Below are 25,844 nucleotides of genomic sequence, written 5' to 3' on the forward strand. Positions count from 1 at the left end.
GAGAAAGAGCAGTGGCATCCGGGGGGCTTAGGGTCTCAGGTCTACTCACTCCGCACATCTTTTCTGTGCTTTCATTGAAAAACAAAACAGAAACAAGAGCGGACACCTAAGTCTGCCTCTCTCTTTCTTGTCACCCGTCTCAGGCTGGCTGTCCTCTGTGTGTGCGCCAGGAATTCTGCAGCGAAGCGCCTGCCTCCCCGCTTGGTTTTCCTTGGGGAAGGGCCTGGGGCCTCCTGGGGGTGGGCACCGGGTGTGTGGGTGTGTGGGGGGGACCTGGCAGGGAGCAGTGGGGGAGAGGCGGGGTGAGGGGTCGCGTACACCCCAGGAGCCTGAGGATGCGCTGCCTGCTGGGAGAGACAGCCTTGGGGCGGGTGGTGTGCACAGAGCTCTGTCGGCCAGCGCGGGCGGGCGGGGCCGTTGTTGGGGGCGCTGAGGGGAGTGAGCCTGGAGCTGGGAGTGGGGGGCGCTTCCCCGCCGTCTCTGGGCCGCCCCCTCCACCTGCGGAGGCGATTGTAAAGGGAGGGGGGGAATCCCTCTGCCATCACCTCCCAGACACTTGGGGGATGGAAAACGACAAAACACGGAACCTCCCACTCCCTAAAAAGTGGGTGGGGAGGGTGAAGGGAGGACACCCCTTCCCCGCCCCCAGCGCCAGCAGCCGGGGTGGGAGCGGGCGAGGCGCGCGGGGAGGAGAGGGCGGAGGAGAGGACGGGGGGCGAGGTTTGCTTCAAGAAGGGGCGTGTGGCCGGCGCAGCGCGTGCACCAGCGGCTCCGGAGCGAGCGGCCGTGGCTGAGAAGGGGAGGGCGGAAAGTTTGTTTCCCCGACGTCAGCGCCGGGCGGGCCGCGAGGCTAGGAGGCGGCGGGAGCTGGGCAGAGCGCGGGGCGGCCGGGGCTCTCGCTCCGACCCGCGCCCGCGACCCTTCCTCGGACCCGAGCCCGAGACCCCCGCCGGCCCCCCCGGCGCCGCTCGCGGGCATGGACAGCGCGGCCGCCGCCTTCGCCCTGGACAAGCCGGCGCTGGGCCCGGGGCCGCCGCCGCCTCCACCCGCGATGGGGCCCGGAGACTGCGCCCAGGCGCGCAAGAACTTCTCGGTGAGCCACCTCCTGGACCTGGAAGAGGTGGCGGCGGCCGGGCGGCTGGCGGCGCGCCCCGGGGCCAGGGCCGAGGCGCGGGAGGGCGCAGCACGGGAGCCGTCCGGGGGCAGCAGCGGCAGCGAGGCGGCGCCGCAGGACGGTGAGTACGGCCGGCCAGGGACGGTGGCGGCGGGGCCGGGGCCGCGGCCGGGGCCGGGGCCGGGGCGCGGGGCGGGCGAAGATGCAGGGCGCGTGGTCGGCGGCAGAACCTCTGGGTGCGCGTGTAAGTGACGGTGGGCGGCGGTTGACCAGCACTCTGGGCTGGGGGAGGGGGACCCTCTTCGGGTCTTGGGGTGCGTCCCCACGGGGAAGTGCGCTGCCTTCGCTCCCCAGTGTTCGGCTTCCGAACAGCCTGGGAAGTGGGTGTGGCTGCTGCCGCGTTACAACTGGGGAAACAGAGACCTGAGTCGGGCAAAGCCGCTGAGCCGCACGTTGGGGTTTTAAACCCGCCCCCTCCCGCACGAGCGAGCGCCGCCCCAGCTCCTCCTCGGTCTTAAGTTGGGCTCTTTGCGGGGCGAGGGTGCCTGCCCACCCCCACCCTCCAGTTTGCCCCGGGAGCAGCTGCCTCGGTGGAACGGCCCAGCCAAGCCTCTCTTCCCCTGCGGAGGTCAAAGGTCATCAGGAAGGGGCTTTAAAAACAAACAACCCACCCAAGTGGCCTTTTTCAAAAAGTGACACAGGATGGCAGGGTCCTGAGCCCTTGGTAAGAAGGGGAGGGACGGGGAGAAGATGGAGAAAAAGCAAAGGCCTCAGCCCTGGACGGTTCAGTGGGGGAGGGGAGGACCGGAGTCCTCGCGGCTCAGCACACACTAAGGATGGGGGCCGGGTGATCTGAAAGCAGGCCCCTGTCCCCTAGCTCTGAGGATGGGCCGGCCTGCTGGGGGCTCTGGGCCCCTGAAGTGTGCCCGCCTGACTCCAGCAGCCCTCCCACCCGCCCCTGGAGACCCTTTTCCCGGCACCAGCCTCCAGGTCTCAGGGTGCCCAGGCTGGTGGCTGCGTTCCTTGGCTTTTCAGAGACAGGAGGTGCAGGGAAAACAGAGGTGGCTGCAGCCTAGTCTGAAACCATGTGCGTCCACGAGGACGCCTGCGACACGCCTGCCTTTCACGGGGCACCTTCTGAGTGCACCCAGCTGCTGCCAGCCTGTGGCTGAGATGAAGCCACTGGCTCCCTCATGGCAGCGGCCACCACTCACTGGCCACAGTGGACTGGCCACTGGCTGCACCCTCCGGGGTGAGTGTGAAGCCAGCAGACCTCCCAGGAGTTGGGGGTTAGCTCCCCAGTAGAAAAGGGGAGGGAGATGTCCACTCTGGCCCGGAGGAAAGCAGGTGCCCTCTGGTTTGTGCTGGGAGAATGCCGTGCCGGCCCAAGGTCATTTGAGGACCTCAGCGGCTCTGAGTCGGTCCTCCAACCCCAGGATAGAGGAGAGGTCCCGGTTTTACCCTGATGAAGGGAGACTCTAGGGGTTGGGAAGAGAAGGAGGAACAACTTGAAGGGGAAGGGAAAGAAGAAAAGGAGAAGGCAAGGAAAGGAGAGAGAGAGGGAGGAGAGACAGAGGAAGAGGAAGGAAAGGAGAGGAGAGAGGGGTGAGGAGAGAAGGAAGGGGGCCAGGGTGTCTCGTACTGCAGTCCTGGCCAGGGGACGGCATGCCCATTTCTGCCCTACCCCTGCTGTGGGGACAGCCAGGGAAGGCCGTGCTTCTCCCGGACACAGTGCTGGAGGTCTCCGGTGGCGGCTTTTCCCGGAGATCCCAGAACAGCTAGTGTCAGCTGGGTATGTGGGCGCCTAGACAAGGCCCTTGGCAGCCTCTGGGCAGCTGGGTGTGCATTGGGTCTCCCCAGCAGCTCCCTGGGGCTAGCCACCCTCCTGGAGAGCCCGTGAGGCCTCCAGGCCTTCTCCTAAGAAGGGGCATTGGCACACTGGGAGTACCCAGGCATGCTTGGGACACACTGGGTGTGGGATCATGTGGGGTAGCGTCTGGGCCAGGCTCCAGGAGGCGCTCGTGGGCTGGCCCCTGTCTTGGAAGCTGCCTAGCTCTGCCCTGAGGACGATGGAGCCCTGGCAGGGAGAGTCCCTGGGCTCCGCCCGGGATGTGGCCTGGATCTGGGTCTACAGGCAGAAGGTGGAGAGAGGGGACTGCAGGGCAGGCGCCAGTTTCCAATTCATCCCTCTGGGTCAGGCGGCCCCACCACTGGCACTTGCTGTGGACTCCCAAGTCCTGAAGGCTCCAAAGGTGGGGGAAATGGGATCCCTCTTTCTCCATCCTCGACCCTTTGAAAGTGGGCAGCCAAACCTTGCTGGGCTTACTGGGACTGCAGACGCCAGGCCAGTGGGCTGGGTCTTGGGCTGCGGCATCATCCTCCAGTCCTGGACATATAGGAGCCCAGTCCCCTCACCAGGGATCCAGACATGCTTGGAGCCACCTCCTGTGGCTCTTGGAGTTGTTTTCAGGTCCAAAGAAAGATGGTCTGGCCGGGGGCGGTGGCTCACACCTGTAACCCCCGTGCTTTGCGAGGCTGAGGTGGTTGGATCACTAGAGGTCAGGAGTTTGAGACAAGTCTGGCTAACATGGTGAAACCCCATCTCTACTAAAAATACAAAATTAACCGGGCGTGGTGGTGCATGCCTGTAATCTCAGCTACTGGAGAAGCTGAGACAGGAGAATCCCTTGAACCTGGGAGGCGGAGGTTGCAGTGAGCCAAGATTGCACCACTGCACACTCCAGCCTGGGCAACAGAATGAGACTTCATCTCAAAAAAAAAAAAAAGAAAGAAAAGAAAGAAATGGCACCAAAGAGAGAGTGCCCCCATTAGAAAAATAAGGGTTAGCCATGTGCAGTGGCTCACGCCTGTAATCTCAGCACTTTGGGAAGCTGAGGCAGTTGGATCACAAGGTCAGGAGTTCAAGACCAGCCTGGCCAAGATAGTGAAACTCCGTCTCTACTAAAACTACAAAAATTAGAGGTGCGGTGGCAGGCACCTATAATCCCAGCTACTCGGGAGGCTGAGGCAGGAGAAAAAAAGAAAGAAAGAAAGAAAAGAAAAGAAAGAAGGAAGGAAGGAAGGAAAGAAAGGGAAGGAAGGAAGGAAGGAAAGAAAGAAAGAAAAGGGTTAATGGGGGACACCAATGAGTTAGGAATTAATATGTGTTCAATCTGCTGGGATAGCAGGCTCAAACTTTTTTTTTCTTTTAATTTAAAAATTTTTGTTTGCACAAAGCCACCAGTAGATAAAGCCCGCTACTGCCAATGACTTTCTAAGACCAGGCTCCCTCCAGAAATGGCCAGGAAGACTGTGGCTTCGCCAGTGACTCAGAACAAACCAGGGTCACGGGTTCCTTCCTCCCTAGTCAAATGCTGAGGGCTGCACCAGGCCCTGAGCTATGCCAAGCACGTTAGGAAAACAAACCCTGGTTTGCTGCCTTTGCAATGACTTACAACAAAAGAAACCACATTAATAACTGAGATTTTCTCTAAAGCATTCCCTCCTGTGGGCAGGGCGGAAACAGGGACGTGGACACACTGGGAAAATAAACAAAGCCCCTAGAGCCAGGCAGGGGTGAGGCCTCTGGCCAGGGAAGGCTGGGCGACCAGTGCTCAGGGCTGGTACCTGCTTTGGAAAACCCCAGGATTCACTGCAGGAGAAACCTTGGGATCCCACGTGGATTCACTTTCCAGAGATTTGGGAAGATGAAGTGCTTGCATCTAAGGCACAGGACAAGGCAGGGTGAGGTGGGAGCCCTTGGGGGGCTGTCGGTGCATCTGTTAATAGGGGTGAGTCTGGTTTGTGGTGGGGATCCCCAGGGCTCAGCGTGGGGCCTGAGTTAAGAGACTGAGTTAAGAGACTGGCAGACCTACCTTCAATTATTTTTTATTGCGGTAAAAGACGCCTAACATCAGATTGACCATTTTCACCATTTACAAGGATGCTGTCCGGTGGCATTAAATCCATTCACATTGTCGTGCAGCCGCCACCACCATCCATCTCCAGAACCTTCTCATCTTCCCAAACTGAAACTGCACCCCCTTGAACACGCATTCCCCCTCCCCCAGCCCCTGGCACCCAGCAGTCCGCTTCCTGTCTCTGTAGATTTGACTACCCTAGGGATCTCGTATATAAGTGGAATCCTACAGTATTTGCCCTTCTGTGACTGTCTTATTTCACTTAGTGTGACGTCTACAGGGCTCACCCATGTAGCATGCGTCAGAGTCTCCTTCCTTCTGAAGGCTGAATCACATTCCACTGTACGGATGGACCACATTGTATCCGTTCACCCATCTACAGACATGTGGGTTGTTCCCATCTACTGTGAACAGCACCGCTGTGGACATGGATGTACAACTATCTGTTCAAGTCCCTGCTTTTAATGATTTTGGATATCTAGTCAGCGTTGGAATGGCTGCATTCTATGGTAGTTCTACCTTTAATTTTTTTTATTTTTTATTTTTTGACGGAGTCTTGCTCCATCGACCAGGCTGGAGTACAGTGGTGCGATCTTGGCTCACTGCAACCTCCGCCTCCTGGGTTCAGGTGATTCTCCTGCCTCAGCCTCCCAAGTAGCTAGGATTACAGGTGTGTGCCACCATACCTGGCTAATTTTTGTATTTTTAGTAGAGACAGCGTCTCGCCTTGTTGGCCAGGCTGGTCTTGAACTCCTGACCTCAGGTGATCCGCCTGTCTCGGCCTCCCAAAGTGCTGGGATTACAGGTGTGAGCCACCGTGCCCAGCCCTACCTTTAAATGTGTTAAGGGACCATAATACTGTTTTGCACGGCTGACTTCGGTTTTTAACCGGCCTCCCTGTAACTGATGCTGAAACAGGGCATCATCACAAGACCAGAGCCAGGCTTTGGAGGAAGAGACAAAGGGGTCCCTTCAGAGCCCAGCCTTTGAAAGACAGCTTGCGTTCCTTCCCCTCCCCTCTCTCCTTGCTTCCCCTTTCTCTATTTCCTGGGAGCCCAGCCTTTGAAAGGCAGCTTGCGTTCCTTCCCCTCCCCTCTCCCCTTCCTTCTCCTTTCTCTATTTCCTGGGACAAGGGGAGTCATGCAGTCAGTGAGCATTTGTTCGGGGGCTGGGATATTCCAGTTGGGGTCCTTGCTTTTGCCATCCTCTCGGTGTGTGACCTTGGGGGTGTCATGTCCCCTCTCTGTGCCTTGTTCGCCACCTGAACAGTGGGAGATGGCATACAAGGGTTGGGAGGCCCTCCCGACTGAGATGATGATTTGACTCAGGCTTAGGAAACCGATGATGGGCGTGTCTCCCCAGGATGTGGGGTCTCTGAGCCTGGGTCTGAGCTGGACCTGGTGCCTGGACCCTCAGATGTCCATGTCTCAGCAGGAGCCGGGGAGCAGCGAGGGAGGAGGAGTGAGTGAGAGGCTGAGTGCCCAGGGGGCCTTCCGTTTGGGAACTGCTGGGCCTCCCAGCGTGGCTGGGGCGGGACAGTGGCCTGCATCTCGGCCTTCTTTTCGCCAGGAAGGGTTGGTTCATTATTCGTGGTTCCAGGACCTCTTGCTCCTCTGTCCAGTAGATCATCTGGGTGGAGCTTGGGGGCCTGGCACAGGGGGCTTAGACCGGCTCGCCCTTCTCTGTGAGCAGAAACTCAACAGGCTGGAGCCACCACTGTCCCCTCCCAGAAAACTCCAGAAAAGTAGCTTGGAGCAGTAGTGACAGCGCCGGCTTACACACCTCCCTTGAGGCCTGAAAAGAACCCTGCGAGTCAGTGTTGCCATCTGTGGGATAGGAACAAGGGCTGTGGTATCCCTCATAGGGTGTGGCGAGCCCTGAGTGGATGAGGGTTCTGGGTACCATGCCTAGTTCATAGTATCTGCTCAGCAAAGCATCTCCACCGCAGCTCCTGGAGATGCTCTCTGAGGGCCCATGAGTCAGGCGAGGCTGATGATGCCATCCCTATATTTCAGAGGCCCAGACAGGCAAAGCAACCTGCCCAAAGCCTCACAGCTGGGAAAGGAGGGGAGGGATTTGGTTTTGGATCACAAGTCCAGGCCTCCCTCTCCTGCACAGTCCTTGGGCTGGAGGAGTCAGGGAAGGGGAGCTCGCCTGGCTGTTGGGGAGATTCTGGCTGAGGCTTGTTGGGGACTAAAGCGGGTGGGAGGGACAGGCCCTGAGGGGTGGCACAGAATGGGCTCTTCTTCTTCTACAGGAATGGGAACGGTGTGACCTTGACCTAACCCCTTAGTTTCCCTCTTCATAAAATGGGCTTCACACATGGCTGGCAGGAGGACAACTCCAATGAGGCCTGTGATGCTCCAGCCAACAGGCAGAGCACACGGCTGCTGTGCCCACGAGGTTTCCCGGTCACTCGCACAGAACGGGCTCCGTGCATATGTTAGGCGTTTCTGAGTGAGTGGGGCCAGGAAGGAAGGTTTGGGGTGGCTTGTCCCGGGCAAGGATGTGGGGTCAGGCTGGACGCGGCAGAACTTGGGGCACTTCCGTGGTTTCCTAGACCCTAAAGGACAGTGGCGCACCCAGGGTGGAAGGGGACCTTGGGGGTGATTTAAGGGGACCCAGTGCTTGCCTGAACATACCCTACAGCAGTGTGCCACCCTGGGCCAGAGGCTGCACCAGTGGAGCAGAAGGGGGTGGCCATGGTGGGGCTGAAGGAAGGCGTGAGGGGACGTGGTGAGAGTGTCCAGGAAGCCTCGTGGGCACAGCAGCTGTGTGCTCTGCATGTCAGCTGGGGCATCACAGGCCTCATTGGAGTTGTCCTCCTGCCAGCCGTGTGAAGCCCATTTTATGAAGAGGGAAACTGAGGTGTGAGGTGAAGGTCACACCGTTCCCATTCCTGTAAGATTCCAGCCTGGCCTTCCTGTTCCAAAGCCCCTGACCTCCACCACTGCCCGAAGCTGCCCCTGGCTCCCGGGAATGCTGGGGTGGCCTGACCGGGGATGTCCACCCCCAGGCAGGCGCGGGCTGCATTCAGGGGGCTGTGAGGTGGCCCGGGGTTGGGGGGGTTCTCCTCAATATCTCCAGCAACCTGGCCTGGGTCACGTCCCAAGTGTGAGGGAGATGGGTCGGGCCTGGAGAGTGGGGACTGCCCAGGGCTGGGGTGTTTGATGTGGGAGTGTGGAGGGGATGCCCTTCCCCTCCTGCCCAGAAACAACTGGAACGGCCTCCCTCACCTGTCTCCAGCTGCCCGGATGCACGAGAGCTGTGGAGGGTCCCTGTCTCTGTGTAACAGCGATAGGACAGGTTCCCTTTCCCCCTCCATCCCCAGCTCCCACACTTGTTCATTCATTCATTCATTCATTCATTCACTCATTCTACAGTCATTTTCCGAACACCTATAATGTGTCAATCCTTGAGTTCCACTGCCGGTCTGTGGTTCCCAAACTTCCAGTTTTCAAGTCCAGTAAAATTTCCAGTAACTGAGAGGAACTGGCATACAGTGGACAGTGTTAAAGATTTGCCAAGAAAAGCCATTTACTCACAGCCCTTATGTCCCCACCCTTTCATCCAAGAAAGAACCTTTTAGTATCTTCATCTCTGAGTAAAGAAAGGTTCTTGGCTGGGCAAGGTGGCTCAAGCCTGTAATCCTAGCACTTTGGGAGGCTGAGGCCAGAGGATTGCTTAAGACCAAAAGTTCAAGACCAGCTTGAGCAATGTAGCAAGACCTTGCCTCTACAAAAAATAAAAATTAAAAACAATCAGCCGGACATGGTAGCATGCACCTGTAGCCCCAGCTACTCGGAATGCTGAGACAGTAGGATCCCTTGAGCCCAGGAGTTCGAGGCTGCAGTGAGCTGTGATCACACCACTGCACTCCAGCCTGGGCAACAGAACAAGACCCTGTCTCAAAAAATAAAAAAACGAAACAAACAAACAAACAAAGGTTCCCAAAATTGACTTCATTTAGCTTCATAAAAAGCTCACTCATTGCCCCTATTTTTCTCATTTTGTCAGTGAAAACTTTGTCCTAGGCTGGCATTTGGGAACCACATGGTCTGGCTTTCCCAGACTCCCAGACACAAAGACACACACAGACCCACACCTTCCATGCCACACACACACACACACACACACACCAGGCACAAACATACCCCTCATCATGAGGGTTCCAGCCCGGCGCCCTGATGGAGCCCTGGCTGTTAGTAGTCAGGGCGGCTGCAGCGGCTGGAGAGTAGATGGGCAGACACATCTGCACCTGTGTGGGCCAAGGGTTAAGTGCCTTTTGCGAGGTGGTGAGTAGGAGAGAGTCGTGGGAGCTTCCTGTTTAGACAGAGGGAGGTTGGGGAAGTTATCTCACGGGCTCCCACACTGAGCAGATGAAGAAATGGGGTGCCCGGCGGTCAGCATCCAGCAGGTAGGGAGGTGACACGGGGCAGGGGGGCAGGTGGCAGAGCATCCCCAGCCTGGGAGAGGCAGAGCTGGCCATGGCTGCCCCTCCCAAGGAGCATGGACTTGCTGGGACACCCCACTCTGGCCAGAACCCAGGAGCCACGGAATCGCACCAAGTCCTGGAAGCAGAGGTTGTTATGAGACCCAGAAAGCGCGGGGTCGCCGGTTGCTCTCGCTGCCCTGAGCCCGGGTCCAGCCGCCCTGCTCTGTGTCCCTTCCACATCACGGAAGCTGTTTGTGCCCAGCCAGGCTCTGGGGGGCCCCCAAGATGACAGAATGGGTCCACATGGGGCCCTTGATGGCTAATGATATCTTTTCTTGTGTCCTAAAAATGAAGCAGGCTCTGGAAGATATTATTTTGGTTTATCTCTGTGATTGATTCTGCTTTTCTGTGCGTGGGATGGGCAGCCTGGACCTTCCAGTTTGGGGGCGGTAGGAGGGGCTAGGAGTGAGTGGGGGCAACGGGTCATGGAGCAGCCAAGGAGCTGAGGCCTGTAGGATTGGGGACCGGGCAACAGGCTGTGGGCTGCAAAACTCATAGTCTTTGGAGAAGGCTTGGGAGTGAGATAATGACAGAGAAGGAGGCCCAGGCTGTGAGGACTGGAAACTTCCACAGAGGGACCCCCACCCCCCACCGCCAGAGCTGAGTGAACACCTCAGTTGCTTGAGATTTGACAAGGTGAGGGCAGGTGACCTCCTGTAACACTGCTGCCCAAGACGCAGTGAGAGGGGCCCCAGACTAGGAGTCAGGACATGGGGTTCCTGCCTCGCCTTGCCCAGCTCTACAGCTTGAGACACACCCTGTGGCTGGTCTGAGCCTCCGTGTCCCCATCTGCAAGACAAGAAGGTTGGACATTTGTTTATGGACATATTTAGTGTGGTCTCAGGAGTCACTGCATTAGAATCACCCAGGGAGCTGGTGCGTGTTCCCAGGTCCCACCCTGACCCACCGGATCAGACTCGGAGCCTGGGCCTGTGCATCTGCATTCAATAGCCCCCTGCCTAGCGATTATTGTACCCTGCTGCGGGCTTCTTCCCAGAGCTGACTCTGCCTCCATCACCCTCCTCAGTTTACCCGAGTGGAAAGCGGTCCTCTCGGGATGGAGAGGCCGGGCAGAGCTGCTGCAGGATGCACAAGGCTGGCTCTGGACCTGGAAGAGCCCGGAAGTGTCCAGTATACAGGAGAGGGAGGGGGCTGCGCTGAGGCTAAGCCCCAGCATCCCCAGGGACTGGATTTTGTGCCGAAGCTGCACTGCCGGGTGTAGGAGGAAGTATTTGCTCTCGACCATCCACCAGCATCCATTGAGCACCTACTGAGTACCAGCCCAAGGCAGCCGAGGGGGTTGGAATGCAGGGGTGATGTGACAGGGACGATTCCTATCTCTCCCTCACCAGCATCCTGACCCCCTCTAGCTTCGGTGGCCAGGGTTGGGGTGTAGGGGGGCAGTCAAAAGCACCCCTGCTGAGCTGGAGCCACTGGACAAGCCCCCTCCTGGCATCCTGCCGGTACCTCCTGCCCTCCTGCTACCCTCCCTCCACCATGGGGTCCCCTCAAAGGGCTCCCTTGGGGATGGGGATCCACTGCCCCCAGGGGGCGGCTGCCTTGCCCCAGACTTTGTCCTCCTGCCCCCACCCCCGCCTCCCTGTCTGTCCTCCCCCACTGCTGGTCTCCCCGTCGCTGGCCTCCCTTCTTGCCGTGGGCGCAGACGTTTACACGCCAGAGATGGCGTTATTAAAAATGACATTTAACCAGAGCTGGAATTACCACGCGGATGGCTGCAAACCTCGGAATCAAAGCGGGAGCCGCCGGGCGGGCGCGCCTGGCAGGGGCCTCGCGGCCTCTCTCGCCGCCAGAGCTCTGCGCGGGCCTCCCATATAAAACCCCGCAGAACGCCGAGGTCTTGAAAGCCAGTGCACCTCCTTTCATTAGACTAACAAATAACACGTAACAGAAAACAGCTGTTAACAGCAGCCCCTAATGCTCTCAAGATGGTGCCTCAGGCAGCCGGTCCAGTCAGTGGGCAGCCGACGGGCAACTCAGCCTCAGGTGGAGGCTGCCCCCACCCCAGGTGGTGTAGAATGTCTGGCACCCTCCCGTTTCTCCAGGCCTCCGTCTGCACCCTCTGGGACCTGGGAGTCTCCTTCTCCTTCTGTCCTTCCTCCTGCTCAGTCATTCACCTGCCTCCTTGCTGAGAGCCTATGTCTGAGGGTCTGTTGGCAAGGGGTTGGGCCCTGGGACGGTGGGAATCAGGGGTGGCATGGCCAAGAACATGGGAAGCAACGGCCAGATCTTGAGCTCCAGCCCCGCCTCTGGCCCGCTGAGGGACAGTGGCTAGTTTCTCTCCAAGCTCCTTATTTGTCATCTGGGGAGGACAAGAGTCACACCTTCTTGCAGGGAGGTTTTAAGGATTTGGGAGATGATGGAAGTGGAGTTCTCAGCAGGCAGCCAGACAGTGTTCGGAATAAAGAGTATCTGTGATCGTGGTTACAGCTGAGGAACCCGGTGCTGAGAGATGCTAAGTGACTTGCCCAAGGTTACACGGGGTGGAGAGGCCACAGCCCATGTGCTTTCAGGACACTGTGAAGCAGGGACTGAGGCATTCAGAAGTGGGTCTGAACCAGCCCCTGCCCTCAGACGGCATCCAGTCCACAGCTGATGCAGAGGGTGAGCTCCCTAGCCCTCACTGAGGCCAGGCAACCCCTTGAGGCCCCCACCACTAACCCTGCGGGCTTGGAAGCCAGAGGGGCCTCCAGATGCAGACATCATTCCAAGTGTGGGTGCTGGGAGACCCGGAGCCTCCCCAGAAGCCGAAGCGTGATCCCTGCAGCTCAGAGGGGCTCTGTCCTCAAACCTGGAGAAGGAAGGGCTGCATCCTAGGCTAGGGAGAAAAATCCAGAGAAAACCTCCCTAAGTTGGGAAGAAAGACAAATGGGCATTTTGTTTCATTTCCCCTCATGATGAAGCCACAGAAAAGAGACCCCTTTGCCTTCCCCCTAAGAAACTGTATGTTAAACTCCGTGCCTCCCCACTTGCCACCAAGATCCTGCTCTGCATTTTGCTTGCAAGAAAACTGCATAGGATTCTCCTCATTTGCTCATTTGTTCAGCGCATGTGCGTGTTGTTTTGAGGCATGGTGCTGAGAAAATCCCAGTGAACAAGCCGGCCCTGGTCCCAAAGGGCATAATCTCAGCACAAAGTGCCCCCAGCGATCCCGTTCTTACCATCTGCCAGTCTCCGAGCTCTAGGATTTATGCAGAGCCTCTCACTGAATCACTCAGCAGCCTCATGAGAGAGGTGAAGCTTTATCCTCATCTTACAGGCGAGGAAACCGAGGCTCAGAAGGATAAAGTGACTTGACCTAGGAAATACGCAGTGATCCCCAGAGCCCAGGTATCACACTGGCCACCTCACGCCGGTGCCTCAGATGGCCAAGGAGCCTCGCGGGGTTCTCCTGCTAGAAGCAGCCTAGGCTCTGCCTCTGGCGGGGGCCCAGGAGGGATGGGGGGTTCCTCCCCACCTCCCGGTTCCCGCCTGGAGACCTCTGCAGTGTCCTGAGGAAGGCCCCCCTCCAAGCCCCCCGTTTGCAGGGACACACCCATGCAGACACTGGGCGGTGGCATGGTCAGGCGGGGAGGCTCCAGGCCTTGCTGTGATGGGGAGGGGGGTGACCAGGGAGGGGCCCTTGCCTTAGGGAAGCTCATGTTTCCTAGAGACATCATGTTTTAATTGGAAGGCCAGCCTTTCCCGCAGAGCGGGCCGCCCCACCACCACATCCCTGGGGGAGGAGAGTGTCAGGGCTTAAAGCGGGAAATTGCTAGAGACAAGAAGTAAAAACGGACTACTCTGGTTTCACTGGGAAGGAAGAAAGAAAAGGCAAAGATCTAATACCAGCCGAAAGCAGGGTTGCTGTTTAAAGAAAACTGTTGCTGTTGCAGCAAATTTAAGGCTGCGGCTGCTTTTTCTTTCTTTCTTTTTTTTTTTTTTTTTTTTTTTGAGACGGAGTCTCACTCTGTCGCCCAGGCTGGAGTGCAGAGGCAGGATCTCGGCTCACTACAACCTCCGCCTCCAGGGTTCAGGTGATTGTCCTGCCTCAGCCTCTCGAGTAGCTGGAATTACAGGCACATACCACCATGCCTGGCACATTTTTGTATTTTTAGTAGAGATGGGGTTTTGTCATGTTGGCCAGGCTGGTCTTGAACTCCTGGCCTCAGATGATCCGCCTGCCTCAGCCTCCCAAAGTGCTGGGGTTACAGGCGTGAGCCACTGTGCCCAGCCTAGGGGGCGGCTTTTTCAAGGGGCTGGTTTCTCTGTCAAGGGAGGAAAAGTCGGGGAGGCATTCTGTTAACGCTTCTCTCCTTCCACAAATATCGTTGAGCACCTACTGCACGCCAGGCCCTGGCCAGGCACAGGGGCCCCTGCAGGAAACAAGGGAGCTGTGGTCCTTGGTGTGAAGGAGACATGCTGGATGCTATGACAACACACAATGGGGCCCCTACATTGTCTGGAGGTTCAGGGAAGGCTTCCTGGAGGAAACAGAATTTCAGAAGGGACCTCAAGAATGAGTGGAGTTGTCCAGTAGAGGAGGTCAGGGAGGGCACGCTAGGTGGAGGAAACAGCAGACGGAAAGGCTCCGAGTTGGAAAGAGCATGGCTGTTCTGGAGCAGAAAGGGTGGGAGAGAGCACGATGGGGGCCTGTGATCTGGCAGACCTTGTTTGGGATGTGTGACTTTTGTATTAAGAGCAGTGGGGATGCGTTCTGTGTGTCTGTGAGTGTCCAGAGTGGCCACTGACTCCGGCCCTCTCTGGGGGCTCTCTCAGTGAGCATCTCTTCCGGTCACATGGGAAGCCAGTGTCTGATATGGGGATGACAGTTGTGTCTCAGTTGCCCAGAGCTCGCTGGGCTGTCCCAGTCTCCAAAGGAGCTGACCACAAGCCCCTGACTGGCTGCCCCCAGCCCTGGCTGCCTCTGGCCCAGCTGCTGTGAGACCTGCACTGCCTGAGAAGCCCAGATCCTAAGCCAGGGGGGGAAAGCTCCGGGAGCTGTTTAGAGCCAAGTCCACCACGTGCAGGACGGCAGCACCAATCGGGGAGGCGGGGAAGGGGGTGCAGATGGCCAGGCACTGGGCAGCTATGGCTGGTGATGAATTCATGGTGTCAGGGACCCAGGACCAGGTCTGTGTGTCCCAAGTGCGTGACGGCCCTGGGATGGAAGCTTTGTTCACAAGATGAGGAAGGAAGGCCATCCCAGGCTATCTGACCTTGAATCCTGTATTCCACAAGGAATGGAGGGAGTCCAGGGTGCTGCTGCAGAGTCGGGACAGTTGAGCTGGGTGACAGTGGCAGGGGGGAGGTGGCTGTGAGGTCCCATCTCCATCATCGTCGGCCCCACGATCCAACAGGACCATTTATTGTGCACCTGCTAAGTGCTACACCCTCTGCATGGATCATCTCATTAAACCTTTCAAACATTCTAGAAGGCAGGCGGTTTTATGACCCCATTTTCCAGGTGAGGAAACTGAGGCCCAGGAAGCCAAGTTACACAGTAAGTACGTGGGGGCACCAGGCCTTGGGCTCTTGACTGTGGTCTGTTACCCACCCCTGCCGACCTGGAGTCCCTGGATTGGGCTGACTGTGACCTTACCCAGCCTCTCCAGGCCTGTTTATGAAGGGAAAGGTAAGAAGGTTCCATAACGCTGGAGCAGGGGCTGTTGAACGAAACCAGAGGTGATCCCTGACCCAGGCAGGCAGGCTAGGGCAGGGGCAGCCCCTATTGTCCCCATGCAGCTCAGTGGTGACGCAGACAGAGAAACGTAGAGCCAGCTCCAGAGAGCTCCCAAGGGTACCCCTCCAGGGCCTCCTTTTCCCAGGGACAGGACACACTGGGAAGTGGCCCGGCTCTGCTGTGGAGATTCTGGCCCAACCTCAGCTCCACTTGCTGGGTGATCTTGGCAAAGCACTCATGTCTCTGAGCCTCAAATTCCTCACCTGCAAAATGATCATCATAATACTACCTGGGGTTTGGGCTGCTCAGAGGAGGCGGTAAGACCAGGCAGGTAGGGGCTTAGCTTTACGCCTGCCTCGCCCCTGAAGAGTGCTCAGTAAACACCAGTTTAGCCAGGCACGGTGGCTCATGCCTGTAATCTCAGCACTTTGGGAGGCTGAGAAGGGTGGATCACCTGAGGTCAAGAGTTCGAGACCAGCCTGGCCAACATGGTGAAACCCTGTCTCTACTAAAAATACGAAAATTAGCTGGGCATGGTGTTGTGCACCTGGAATCCCAGCTACTCCGGAGGCTGACGCAGGAGAATCGCTTGAACCTGGAAGGCGGAAGTTGCAGTGAGCTGAGATCATGCCGCTGCACTCCAGCCTGGGTGACAGAGCAAGACTCCATCTCAAAAAAAAAAAAAAAAAGAAAAGAAAAGGAAAAAAACCAATTTGGTTTCTCTCTCTCTCTCCCACCACCCCCACACCCGCCCTTCACACCTGGGAGGAGGGGCAGATGTCCCATTTAGGACCATCACGTTCCCTTCACAGATGGAAAAACTGAGGGAGAGGTTTCCCCAAGCCCCACAGGAAGGGGAGCTGAGATTAGGAACAGAGTTCTGGGTGTCAGGAGTTTGCCTCATGGCTTTGCTGGTACCTAACCATGCTTTCCAAAAGGGAGATAAGTTACCTAGCACAGCACCCCGCCCCCAGCCCGCACACAGGACCCAGATCCCTCTCCCCTGCCCAGCCCTGCCTGGCGACCTGGGATCCCCTCTCTGGAAGGACAGTGCTGATCCGCTGCCCCGAACCTAGCTTCTGGCTGGATGTGACTGCCACTCCTGTGCAGGAGGCATCTTGCTTTATTTTCCACAGCACAAATGGTAACCATACATAATGGCAGATACCGTCTATAAAACACAACTATTTTTATAATGTGATGTTTGAGGTTAAAAATTCAAATTAGAGATTAATTACAACGTCTAGAAGGTCTAAGGCTAAGACGACTTTGGGGAGGAAGGCTGACACGTTCAGATTTGCAGCCTGGAGCATTGCAGGTGGGTACTCCCTGCCTGCTTAGAGCGTGCACACGCACTCGCACCCACACTCTGAGCCAGTCCCCGGGCTCCGGCAAAGCTGGATTCGATGTGTCATTGGCATCCCTGGGAGAGCTGGCTTCAGTGCTGGCTTCTTTTCTGCCTAGGACACTGGGGTCCAAGCAGCCATCAGAGAGCAGTTTCCCTGGTTGGGTGTGATGGCTCTCACCTGTAATCTCAGCACTTTGGGAGGCCGAGGCGGGTGGATCACCTGAGGTCAGGAGTTCGAGATCAGCCTGGCCAGTATGGCAAAACCCCATCTCTATTAAAAATACAAAAATTAGCCAAGCATGGTGGTGTGCACCTGTAATCCCAGCTACTTGGGAGGCTGAGGCAGGAGAATTGCTTGAACCCGGGAGGTGGAGGTTGCAGTGAGCCAGGATCATGCCACTGCACTCCAGCCTGGGTGACAGAGCAAGACTCTGTTTCCAAAAAAAAAAAAAAAGAAAGCAGGTTCCCTGATGATAAAGCAGCCCTGGGGGTTGTGGATGCGGCAGCAGGTGGGGAGATGCCAGTGTCTAGGGCACCCAGAAAAGTTGTGAATGTCTTGGATTTGCCTCCATCCGGTGCCGCCTCTCTCCTCCTCCCCAAACCCTCCCTCCCTCCACCCCCCAAAACCAGAACCAGATGGAAACCCAAAGTGAATAGTGGATCTGAGGGTGGGGCAGATGGTGTGGGATGGGAGCCCTGGTGTGGGGAGTGAGCCCCATTCCAGAAACTCTAAAGGCCAATGTGTCTCCTTCAGCACAGGGACAGCTTGGAGCCCGCTGTAGAAGAACCTCCAGGTCCTGGCGGCTTCTGGGCTCCCTGGGGATCATGGGCCCATGTTTGCTGCTTTATTCAAAATGGGGAACCACAGCAGTGACTGGAAGCGTAGGGCTGCCTGTGGCGCCGAGAATTTTCCTCCCTCCACCTTCCCACGGTACAGGCTGGTCCCTGAGGAGGAGGCGTGGGTCTTAGGAAGAAAGCAGCTCTGGGGAGCTGCTGGCCAAACGCCCGTGGCCTCCTCCTGTGCCCGAGGCACCCCAGGGAGAGGAGGTCCAGAGTGGGGCCAGCATGTCACATGGATCCCACCTGGCTCCTGGGGCAAGGGGCTTCTTTTCTCTCAACCTCAGTTTCTTCGTCTCTGAGGTGGGGACGGTGACAGCACCTACTCAGGCATGGGTGGTGAGGATGCAGAGAGATAGGAAGCACTTCACAAAGTCCTGGCACAGATGGCCCTGCCACCACTGCTGTGCCCCCTATGTTACTATTACTGCCATCGCTATTATTCGCAACTCCTGTGAGGGCCCCTGAGAGAGGAGGGGCTGAGGACCCAGCCATACCCCTGGCAACCGCAGGCCCCCAAGGACGCTCATCTGCCTAGCATGGGGTTGGAGAACTGTCCCAACCCAAACTAGCTCCATATTAAGGCAAAAACTCCATCCCTCCGCCCCTAGCCCCACCCTGGGGTGGGCTGGTGAGAGTAGGGACTTGATTATTCCTTTGTCTCTTGACTGGTCCAGGGTGAAGCTGGAGGGAGGAGGGCAGGGAGCGTCTCCATCCCTCTCTCAGCAATGGCTTCGCCCCATCCCGGAAACAGCTCAGGTATCTTTGGCCCTACCCAGTCTTTGGCACAGCAGACAAAAGCCTGGGCCTGTGGCGGGGTCAGGGACAGCCCCAGAGAGGGGCTCCGTCCTCAGGTCTTCCAGTACCACCACGGAGACCCCAGACCCGTCCCTCAATCTTCCCCTCCTTGGCCAGGCGCGGTGGCTCATGCCTGCAATCCCAGCACTTTGGGAGGCCAAAGTGGGCGGATCACCTGAGGTCAGGAGTTCGAGACCAGCCTGACCAACATGGTGAAATCCCCGTCTCTACTAAAAATACAAAAATTAATCCGGTATGGTGGCATGCACCTGTAGTCCCAGTACTCAGGAGGCTGAGGCAGGAGAATTGCTAGAACCCGGGAGGCGAAGGTTGCAGTGAGCTAAGATGGTGCCACTACACTCCAGCCTGGGTGATAGAGTGAGACTCTGTCTAAAAAGTATATATATATATATTTCCCTCTGACTATGCCAGTTCCTGCCAGGCCACCACTAAGTCTTATTTGGGTGAAGTCACTGCCCACCAGGAACCCCTCCTGGGACCCCCTTCATAGCAATAATTAATCATCTCCCTTTTAGGAGGCCCCCACTACGGACTAAGCATAGGACACACACGGTCTCCCCTCATCTTTATAGACAGATATTGACATTTCCATTTTACAGATGAGAAACAGAGGCTCCTTCCTGCAGCACATATTTCTTGAGAGCCCCTGCTCTGTGCAGGCCCTGGGCACACATCCACCTGCCAGCCCTTAGGGAGCTTACAGGTAACTGATAAAGACACAGGCAGGAGGCCAGGCGCAGTGGCTCACGCCTGTAATCCCAGCACTTTGGGAGGCCGAGGCGGGCGGATCATGAGGTCAGGAGATCGAGACCATCCTGGCTAAAACGGTGAAACCCTGTCTCTACTAAAAATACAAAAAATTAGCCAGGCATAGTGGTGGGCGCCTGTAGTCCCAGCTACTTGGGAGGCTGAGGCAGGAGAATGGCGCGAAACCGGGAGGCGGAGCTTCCAGTGAGCCAAGATCGCGCCACTGCACTCCAGCCTGGGCGACAGAGCGAGACTCCGTCTCAAAAAAAAAAAAAAAAAAAAAAGACACAGGCAGGTAATTTACTACAGTGCTGGTAAGTTCCACTGAAGAGAAGCACGGGCCTCTGGGGCTCAGAGACGGGAGCGCCACCCCCAGGCTGCACAGCCAGCACCTGCGGACGTAAGGCTAAAGCCCAGGATCAGACTTCAGAGCCCTCCCATCCTTACCCTCTTCCTGTACAAGGCTGTGGCTAACAGGAGCCCCTCCCAACAGGCTGCAGAGACTCACATCCCAAATTCGCCCAGAGAGGGACCCATGACCCTGGACCGCATGTGGTGGAGGCAGCGATGGGAGCAGAGGAGAGAAGATTCCTGAGGCAGGTCCACAAGTCCCTCTGGCACTGTGCTCTCCGCAGACCTGGGAGTGAAGGGTTCCCGGAGTGGGAGCCACACTACTCTAGTTCTGCCAGGGTGAGGACAAGGGTACGGGTATAGTTGGGCTTTGGCATTGTATCAGTCAAGGCTGTCACCTATGATGGGTAGAAGACTGGTCCCAGCTAGCTTAAGCAAAACTAGGATATATTCATTAGCCTAATTTAGAAATCCAGGGTGGGACTTCAGGCACTGCTGGATCCAGGCTTAAGCAATGATACTGGGGCCTGGGTTCTCGCTCTCTGGCTTTACCCTTTCCTGTAGAGGAGACACACACACAGAGACACACACAGACACAGTCACAGTCACAACACACACACACACACACACACACACAGCCAACAGAGAAGAAACCAGAAATCTCCGAAAAAGTCTCACTGTGCCATGATTGGGTCCCTGCCCACTTCTGAACCAATCATAGTGGCCAAGAGAAGCGGAGTGCTGATTGGCCGCAGCCTGGGCTGTGTGGGGTGGGGTCTCACTGGCACCTCTTGGACGGGGAATGGAGGGAGGTTGCTCTCCACGTGGTGCTCCTGGGTGTAACAGAGCTCACATTTATAAAGGAAGAGTTCTCTAAACAGCACAGGCAGTGCTTCAAGTACATCTCATGTATTGTCTCACCTGATCACGGAGGGACCATTATTGTGCCTGCTTTATAGACGAGGCAGCCAAGGCTCAGTGATGAGGTCAAGAAGCTTTCGCAAGGTCACCCAGCTTGTGAGTGGAGTTGAGGGAACTCTTTCCAGGGTTCCTGTGCCAATCATGACTCTCAAAGCAACCAGGAGGCCTGGGCAGTTGGCACTGGGCCACCCTTCCGCCATCTCGTCCCCTCTACCAGGGCAGGCAGTGTGCCACTGACGCCCCTCCTGCCCTCTCCCTGTGCTGAGGGCATCACCTCTGGCCAGGGTGGGCCCCGTGGGCTGAGTGGTGCTCAGGAAGCTGTGGAGGGGTCATCACCACCCTACCTGGTCCCAAGCACAGGCCTGGGAGGCCAGGGAGCAGGGCAAGTTGGGGTCTGGCTGGGCCCAGGGCTCCCTACCAGTAGCAGCATCCCCCTCATGTTACATTAAGCACCGTGGCAAGTACGCGGAGCCAAAAGCAGGGTGGACTGTGGTCCGCCTGCCGTGCCATCACAGGTAGTCCACATTTCACTCACTGTTTGTTCATTTCCTTTTTTTATTTTTATTTTTTTTGAGGCAAGGTCTCACTCTGTTGCTCAGGCTGGAGTGCAGTGGCACAATCACAGCTCACTACAGCCTCGACCTCCTGTGCTGTTGATCCTCCCACCTCAGCCTCCTGAGTAGCTGGGTGACATGTGCCACCACCCCCACCTGGCTAATTCTTTAAATTTCTTGTAGAGACGAGGGTCTCGAACTGCTGGACTTAAGCAATCCTCCCACCTCAGCCTCCCAAAGTGCTGGGACTACAGGCATGAGCCACTGCGCCCGGCCAGTTTCCCTTCTTCACTGTACTTTGGAACTAAGCTAAAAACAATTTCAAGTCTTCCATTTTCCTGGGCCTTTAAAAAGCTCCAAGGCCTTAGGTATTGTGCACCCGAAGACTTAAGGGTGTGGTTTGTGAGTCATTCATTCATTCATCCATGCAGTGTTTACTGAGCACCTACAATGTGCCAGGCGCCACTGCTGACACAGCCCTGAGGGCGCAGAGGGAACCCTGTTCTTGGTGCAGCGTAAGCAAGTTGAGTTAGTGATGGTGGAGTGGCTGGGAGACGCGGCCAGACCCCCACGCCTTTCTGGACCAGTGAGGGAAGGGTTCCTACAGGAAGTGTTGTCTAAGAAGAGAGGTGAGGGCTGAGTTGGGCTTTGTGAAGAGGTGGGAAAAGTCTTCCAGCCAGCGGGATCTGCATGTGCAAAGACTGGAAGTAGCAGAGTACCAGCGTCCAAGGAGCACAAGGAAGGCCAGGATGACTTGTAGTGGGTGGGGTTCGTAGGGGGCAGGGGTACCCAGTGAAGCTGGAGGGGGCAGGTCCTGGGAACTAGACCCTGGGTTGGCATGTAGGTTCCCTCCTGGTGTTGCTGAGAACCAGAGTCAAGACAAGAGTGAGGGGAGTGAGATCCCTCAGGAGCAGACGCAAGGAGGCATCGCTGTTAGGGCTGGGCCCATGAGGGGCAGGTATCCGGACTCAGGCCTCCTTACTTTTGTTTTGTTTTTAAGACGGGGTCTCGCTGCGTCGCCCAGGCTGGAGTGCAGTGGTGCGATCACAGCTCACTGCAGTCTCCATGTCCTGGACTCAAGTGACCCTTCCACCTCAGCCTCCCAAGTAGCTAGCCACAGGTGCACGCTGCCATACTGGCTAATTTTTTTTTAAAAGGAGTTTTACTGTGTTGCCCAGGCTGTTCTTGAGCTCCTGGGCTCAGGTGATTCTCCCACCTCAGCCTCCTAAAGCTCTGGGATCACAGGCATGAGCCTCCCACCTCAGCCTCCTAAAGCACTGGGATTACAGGCTACAGCCACCACACCCAGCTGACCCTCTTACTTTTGCAGCCTGGGTGCCTCCCTCACCTTGCCCCACACCAGGACCTGCTCAGAAGGGGGATCCCTGATCATCTGCAGCCTCCGGATTCGCCCTCACCACCGGCCACCCCTCCTCTACCCAGTCCCCTCCCCTCCCTTCCGGAAAATACTCCAATGTCCTTATTTTTTCGGGGGAGGGCCTTGATGGGTCCAGCAGGGGAGTGGAGTCTGGGCAGAATGCTAATGAAATCAGAGGAGCCCGGGTCGGGGGCAGGCCCCGGGCAGGGGAGAATTAAGCAATTGCAGGCAGGCTCTTTTCCATATTTGATTGGCGCTGGCTGAGGGACAGCCACCCGCAGGGTAGCCCCCTGCAGAGGGGGTGGGGGAGTAGTGAAGGAGACAGATCTGCTTCTTCAGGTGCCCTCCTCGTCCTTGGCTGAGGCAGGCTGCAGGCCGGGCACGGTGTAATCCCAGCACATTGGGAGGTGTAGGTGGGAGGATCACTTGGGGCCAGGAGTTCAAGACCAGCTTAGGCCGCAGAATGAGACCACCGACTCTATAAAACATTAAAAAAGAAAAGAAGTGGGCTGCATTCAACATGCACAGATGCTTTGTGGAAGGAAAGGGGCAAAAGTGGCCTCGAGGCCTGGCAGGGGTGTTGTTCAGCGGGCCCCTCGGGGTTGGTGAGGGGTGTGGAGGGCCCCAGGGACCCCTGTGAGTCCCGCCACCTGACCACCTTCCAGGCATCATCTCAGAATCCTTACAATGATCCATGAGTGGCCGGGAAACTGAGGCATAGAGAGGAGGAGCCGCGTGCCAGAGGAAGGGCCCGCAGCCACTCCACCGTCACTAACTCAACTTGCTTGCGCTGCTCCAGCCGGCTTCCCTCTGCACGCTCGGCTGTGTCAACAGCGGCGCCTGGCACGAGGGCGGTGCTCAGTAAATGCTGCCTGGGTGAATGAATGAGTGACTCACAAACTACACCCTTTTGGTCACTGCGCCAACTCCATGGCATTCTAGCAGCCTGGTTGGTGTGGGAACTCATCACACCCAAGATTTGAGGAGCAGAAAGGTATCATGGCCCAGGAGACAAGGGCAGGCAGGCAGGCAGACTGGCTCAGACCCTCGCCGGGCAGGCCTAGACAGGCAGCATCAGCTCTCTGAGCCTCAGTTTCTCCTTTTCTAAAGCAACCTGATGACAGTAGCCCCCTCGCACAGTGATTGAGGTGGATGAGAAAGGGCTTTTCTGGAGGTAGGGGGGACACGGTCTCTCTCTGTCACTCAGGCTGGAGTGCAGTGGTGCAGTCACTGCTCACCGCAGCCTTGACCTCCTGGGCTCAAGCGGTCCTTCTGCCTAAGCCTCCTGAGTAGGTAGGATTACAAGTGTGCACCACCATGCCTGGCTAATGTTTGTATTTTTTGTAGAGATGGGGGTCTCACTCTGTCACCCAGGCTGGAGTGCAGTGGTGCTATCTTGGCTCACTGCAACCTCCGCCTCTGGGCTCAAGCCATCCTCCCACCCACCTCAGCCTCCCAAGTAACTGGGACTACAGGCGTGCCACTACCATGCCTGGCTAATTTTTGTCTTTTTTGTAGAGATGGAGTCTCACTCCGTTGCCCAAGCTGGTCTTGAACTCCTGGGCTCAAGTGATCCTCCCACCTCAGCCTCCTGAAAGTGCTGGGATTATAGGTGTGAGTCACCGTGCCCGGTCAAGAAATGGCTTTGAGGACTAGGAAGAGCTCCATGATATAATGGGGGTCATTTGAAGAGCTACCCTGGACCCGTGTGTACAGTGTGGTCTCTGATCATGAACTCCCTCCCACAGTCTCTGCCCCGGGTGCCTTCCTTTCCCTACCCTCCAAACACACGCAGTAGCACATCGACCTCACGCTTCTCCCAAGAAGCATCATCCGTGTCAGGACAAGGTCTCTTGACTCTGAAGGAGAACGGCCAGGAGGGCTCACTGGGTCCACATTTCTGTCACTCTGTCTCCTCACATTCAATGGCATGGGCCCCAAAGAGACACCTGAAACCTGGGAGCCTAGCAGAGCTAGGACAGGAGACCAAGCCTGGAACCCAGTGTGAGGAGGCTGAAGCAGACGTGCATAGGGGTTCTGGGCATCAGGAGAGGGCTTTTCCAGTTGGGTCTTGGAGGATGAGTAGGAGCCCATTGTTTACTCTCTTCACCAGTTCACACAGCACCACCCTCTGGTTGGGTGGCTCTAGGCCTAGCATCCTCCCCTCTGCAGCCTCAGGCTTCTCATTCATAGAATGGAAAGGAAAGGAAAGTGCTTGCCCTGTTGCTGGAATAATACAGAATAGAATCTTTTCAGGTTGGGTCTCACAGAAAAGAGGTGAAGTGTGCACGAGGCCAGGAATGTTCTGTGTCGTTGGCTGCAGGTAGGCTCATGGCTTAGGGGTGCTGGTTTGGCTTCATGGCGCAGAGAGACACTCCTGTGCTCCTGAACACACTCCTGTCTTCTCTACACTTCTCTCCTCCTTCAAGCTTCCCTGCCTTCTACACCCCCAAGCTCTTCTCTGAGCTCCCAGAGCACAGGGGTCTTCAGTAAGAAACCTGTCTGCTTCGGCTGGAATCCTGCGTCTGCCTCTTGTGCAAGTCACCATGCTCCCTGAGCCAGGGCTTCCTCGTCTGGAAAAGGGGAGTAAGTGATGATGCTTGTCTCCCAGGACTGCCAGATTTCGGTGTGACCAGGCATTTGGCTTAGTGCTCCACTTGAAGGAATTGCTCCACGCGAGTTAGCGGCATCCATCATCATTTCCCATTCTCCCACCTCCCACTGTGCGTGGTTGCTTGAGTTATCACCAGTATCAACCCTGTAAGTAGATATCACTTTTGCAGATGAAGAAACCGAGGCTTATTTGAGGCAAGTGGTCCCTGGCCATAGGGCTGGGCCTCAACTCTAGGCTGGTCTGATGTTCAAAGACGTTGCACTTGGTGTCGCCAGTGAGTGGTCCTCAACCCTGGCAGCACGGTAGTGTGAGCTGGGGAGCTTTCAATGAATGCTGATGGCCAGGCCTCACTCCGAACCTGTGGAGTCGGACTCTCTGGGGTGGGGGCGGGGGCTTGGCATCTTATTTTGCTTATTTATTTATTTATTGAGATGGAGTCTTACTCTTTCGCCCAGGCTGGAGTGCAGTGGCACAATCTTGGCTCACTGTAACCTCTGTCTCCCGGGTTCAAGTGATTCTCCTGCCTCAGTCTCCAGAGTAGCTGGAATTACAGGCATGCGCCACCACACACAGCTAATTTTTGTATTTGTAGTAGAGACGGGGTTTTGCCATGTTAGTCAGGCTGGTCTCAAACTGCTGACCTCAGGTGATTCACCCGTCTCAGCCTCCCAAAGTGTTGGGATTACAGGCATGAGCCACCTCGCTCAGCCAATGGCATCTTTTTTTTTTTTTTTGAGATGACATTTTGCTCTGTCGCCAGGCTGGAGTTTAGTGCCACAATCTCGGCTCACTGCAACCTCCGTCTCCCGGGTTCAAGCGATTCTCCTGCCTCAGCCTCCCAAGTAGCTGGGATTACAGGCACGCACCACCACGCCTGGCTATTTTTTTGTATTTTTAGTAGAGATGGGGTTTCACCATGTTTGCCAGGATGGTCTCAGTCTCTTGACCTTGTGATCCGCCTGCCTCGGCCTCCCAAAGTGCTGGGATCACAGGCATGAGCCACCGCGCCCAGCCAATGGCATCTTATTTTTAAAGGCTCCACCCTCTACCGCTCCCCAGTAATTCC

General features: G+C 56.8%; 1 protein-coding gene across 5 annotated transcripts in view; it reads left to right on the top strand.

Moving 5' to 3' along the window:
* Positions 1-582: 582 nt before the first annotated feature.
* PRRX2 (paired related homeobox 2) overlaps positions 583-25,844 on the top strand; it is a 57,878-nt gene continuing 32,616 nt past the window's right edge. The window contains exons 1-2 of one of the 5 annotated variants that reach the window (XM_063714476.1): positions 583-1,235; positions 19,454-19,650. In XM_063714476.1, the coding sequence (XP_063570546.1) occupies positions 977-1,235; positions 19,454-19,650 (456 nt within the window). In that variant the 5' untranslated portion in view covers positions 583-976. Of the gene's footprint in view, positions 1,236-4,303; positions 4,859-19,453; positions 19,651-25,844 lie in introns of those variants that run through there. The other 4 variants (XM_054521197.2, XM_054521194.2, XM_024252486.3 and 1 more) reach the window with 4 other exon arrangements.

This window comes from Pongo abelii, chromosome 13, assembly GCF_028885655.2.
Source record: "Pongo abelii isolate AG06213 chromosome 13, NHGRI_mPonAbe1-v2.0_pri, whole genome shotgun sequence".
In the NCBI taxonomy this organism is placed as follows: domain Eukaryota; kingdom Metazoa; phylum Chordata; class Mammalia; order Primates; family Hominidae; genus Pongo; species Pongo abelii.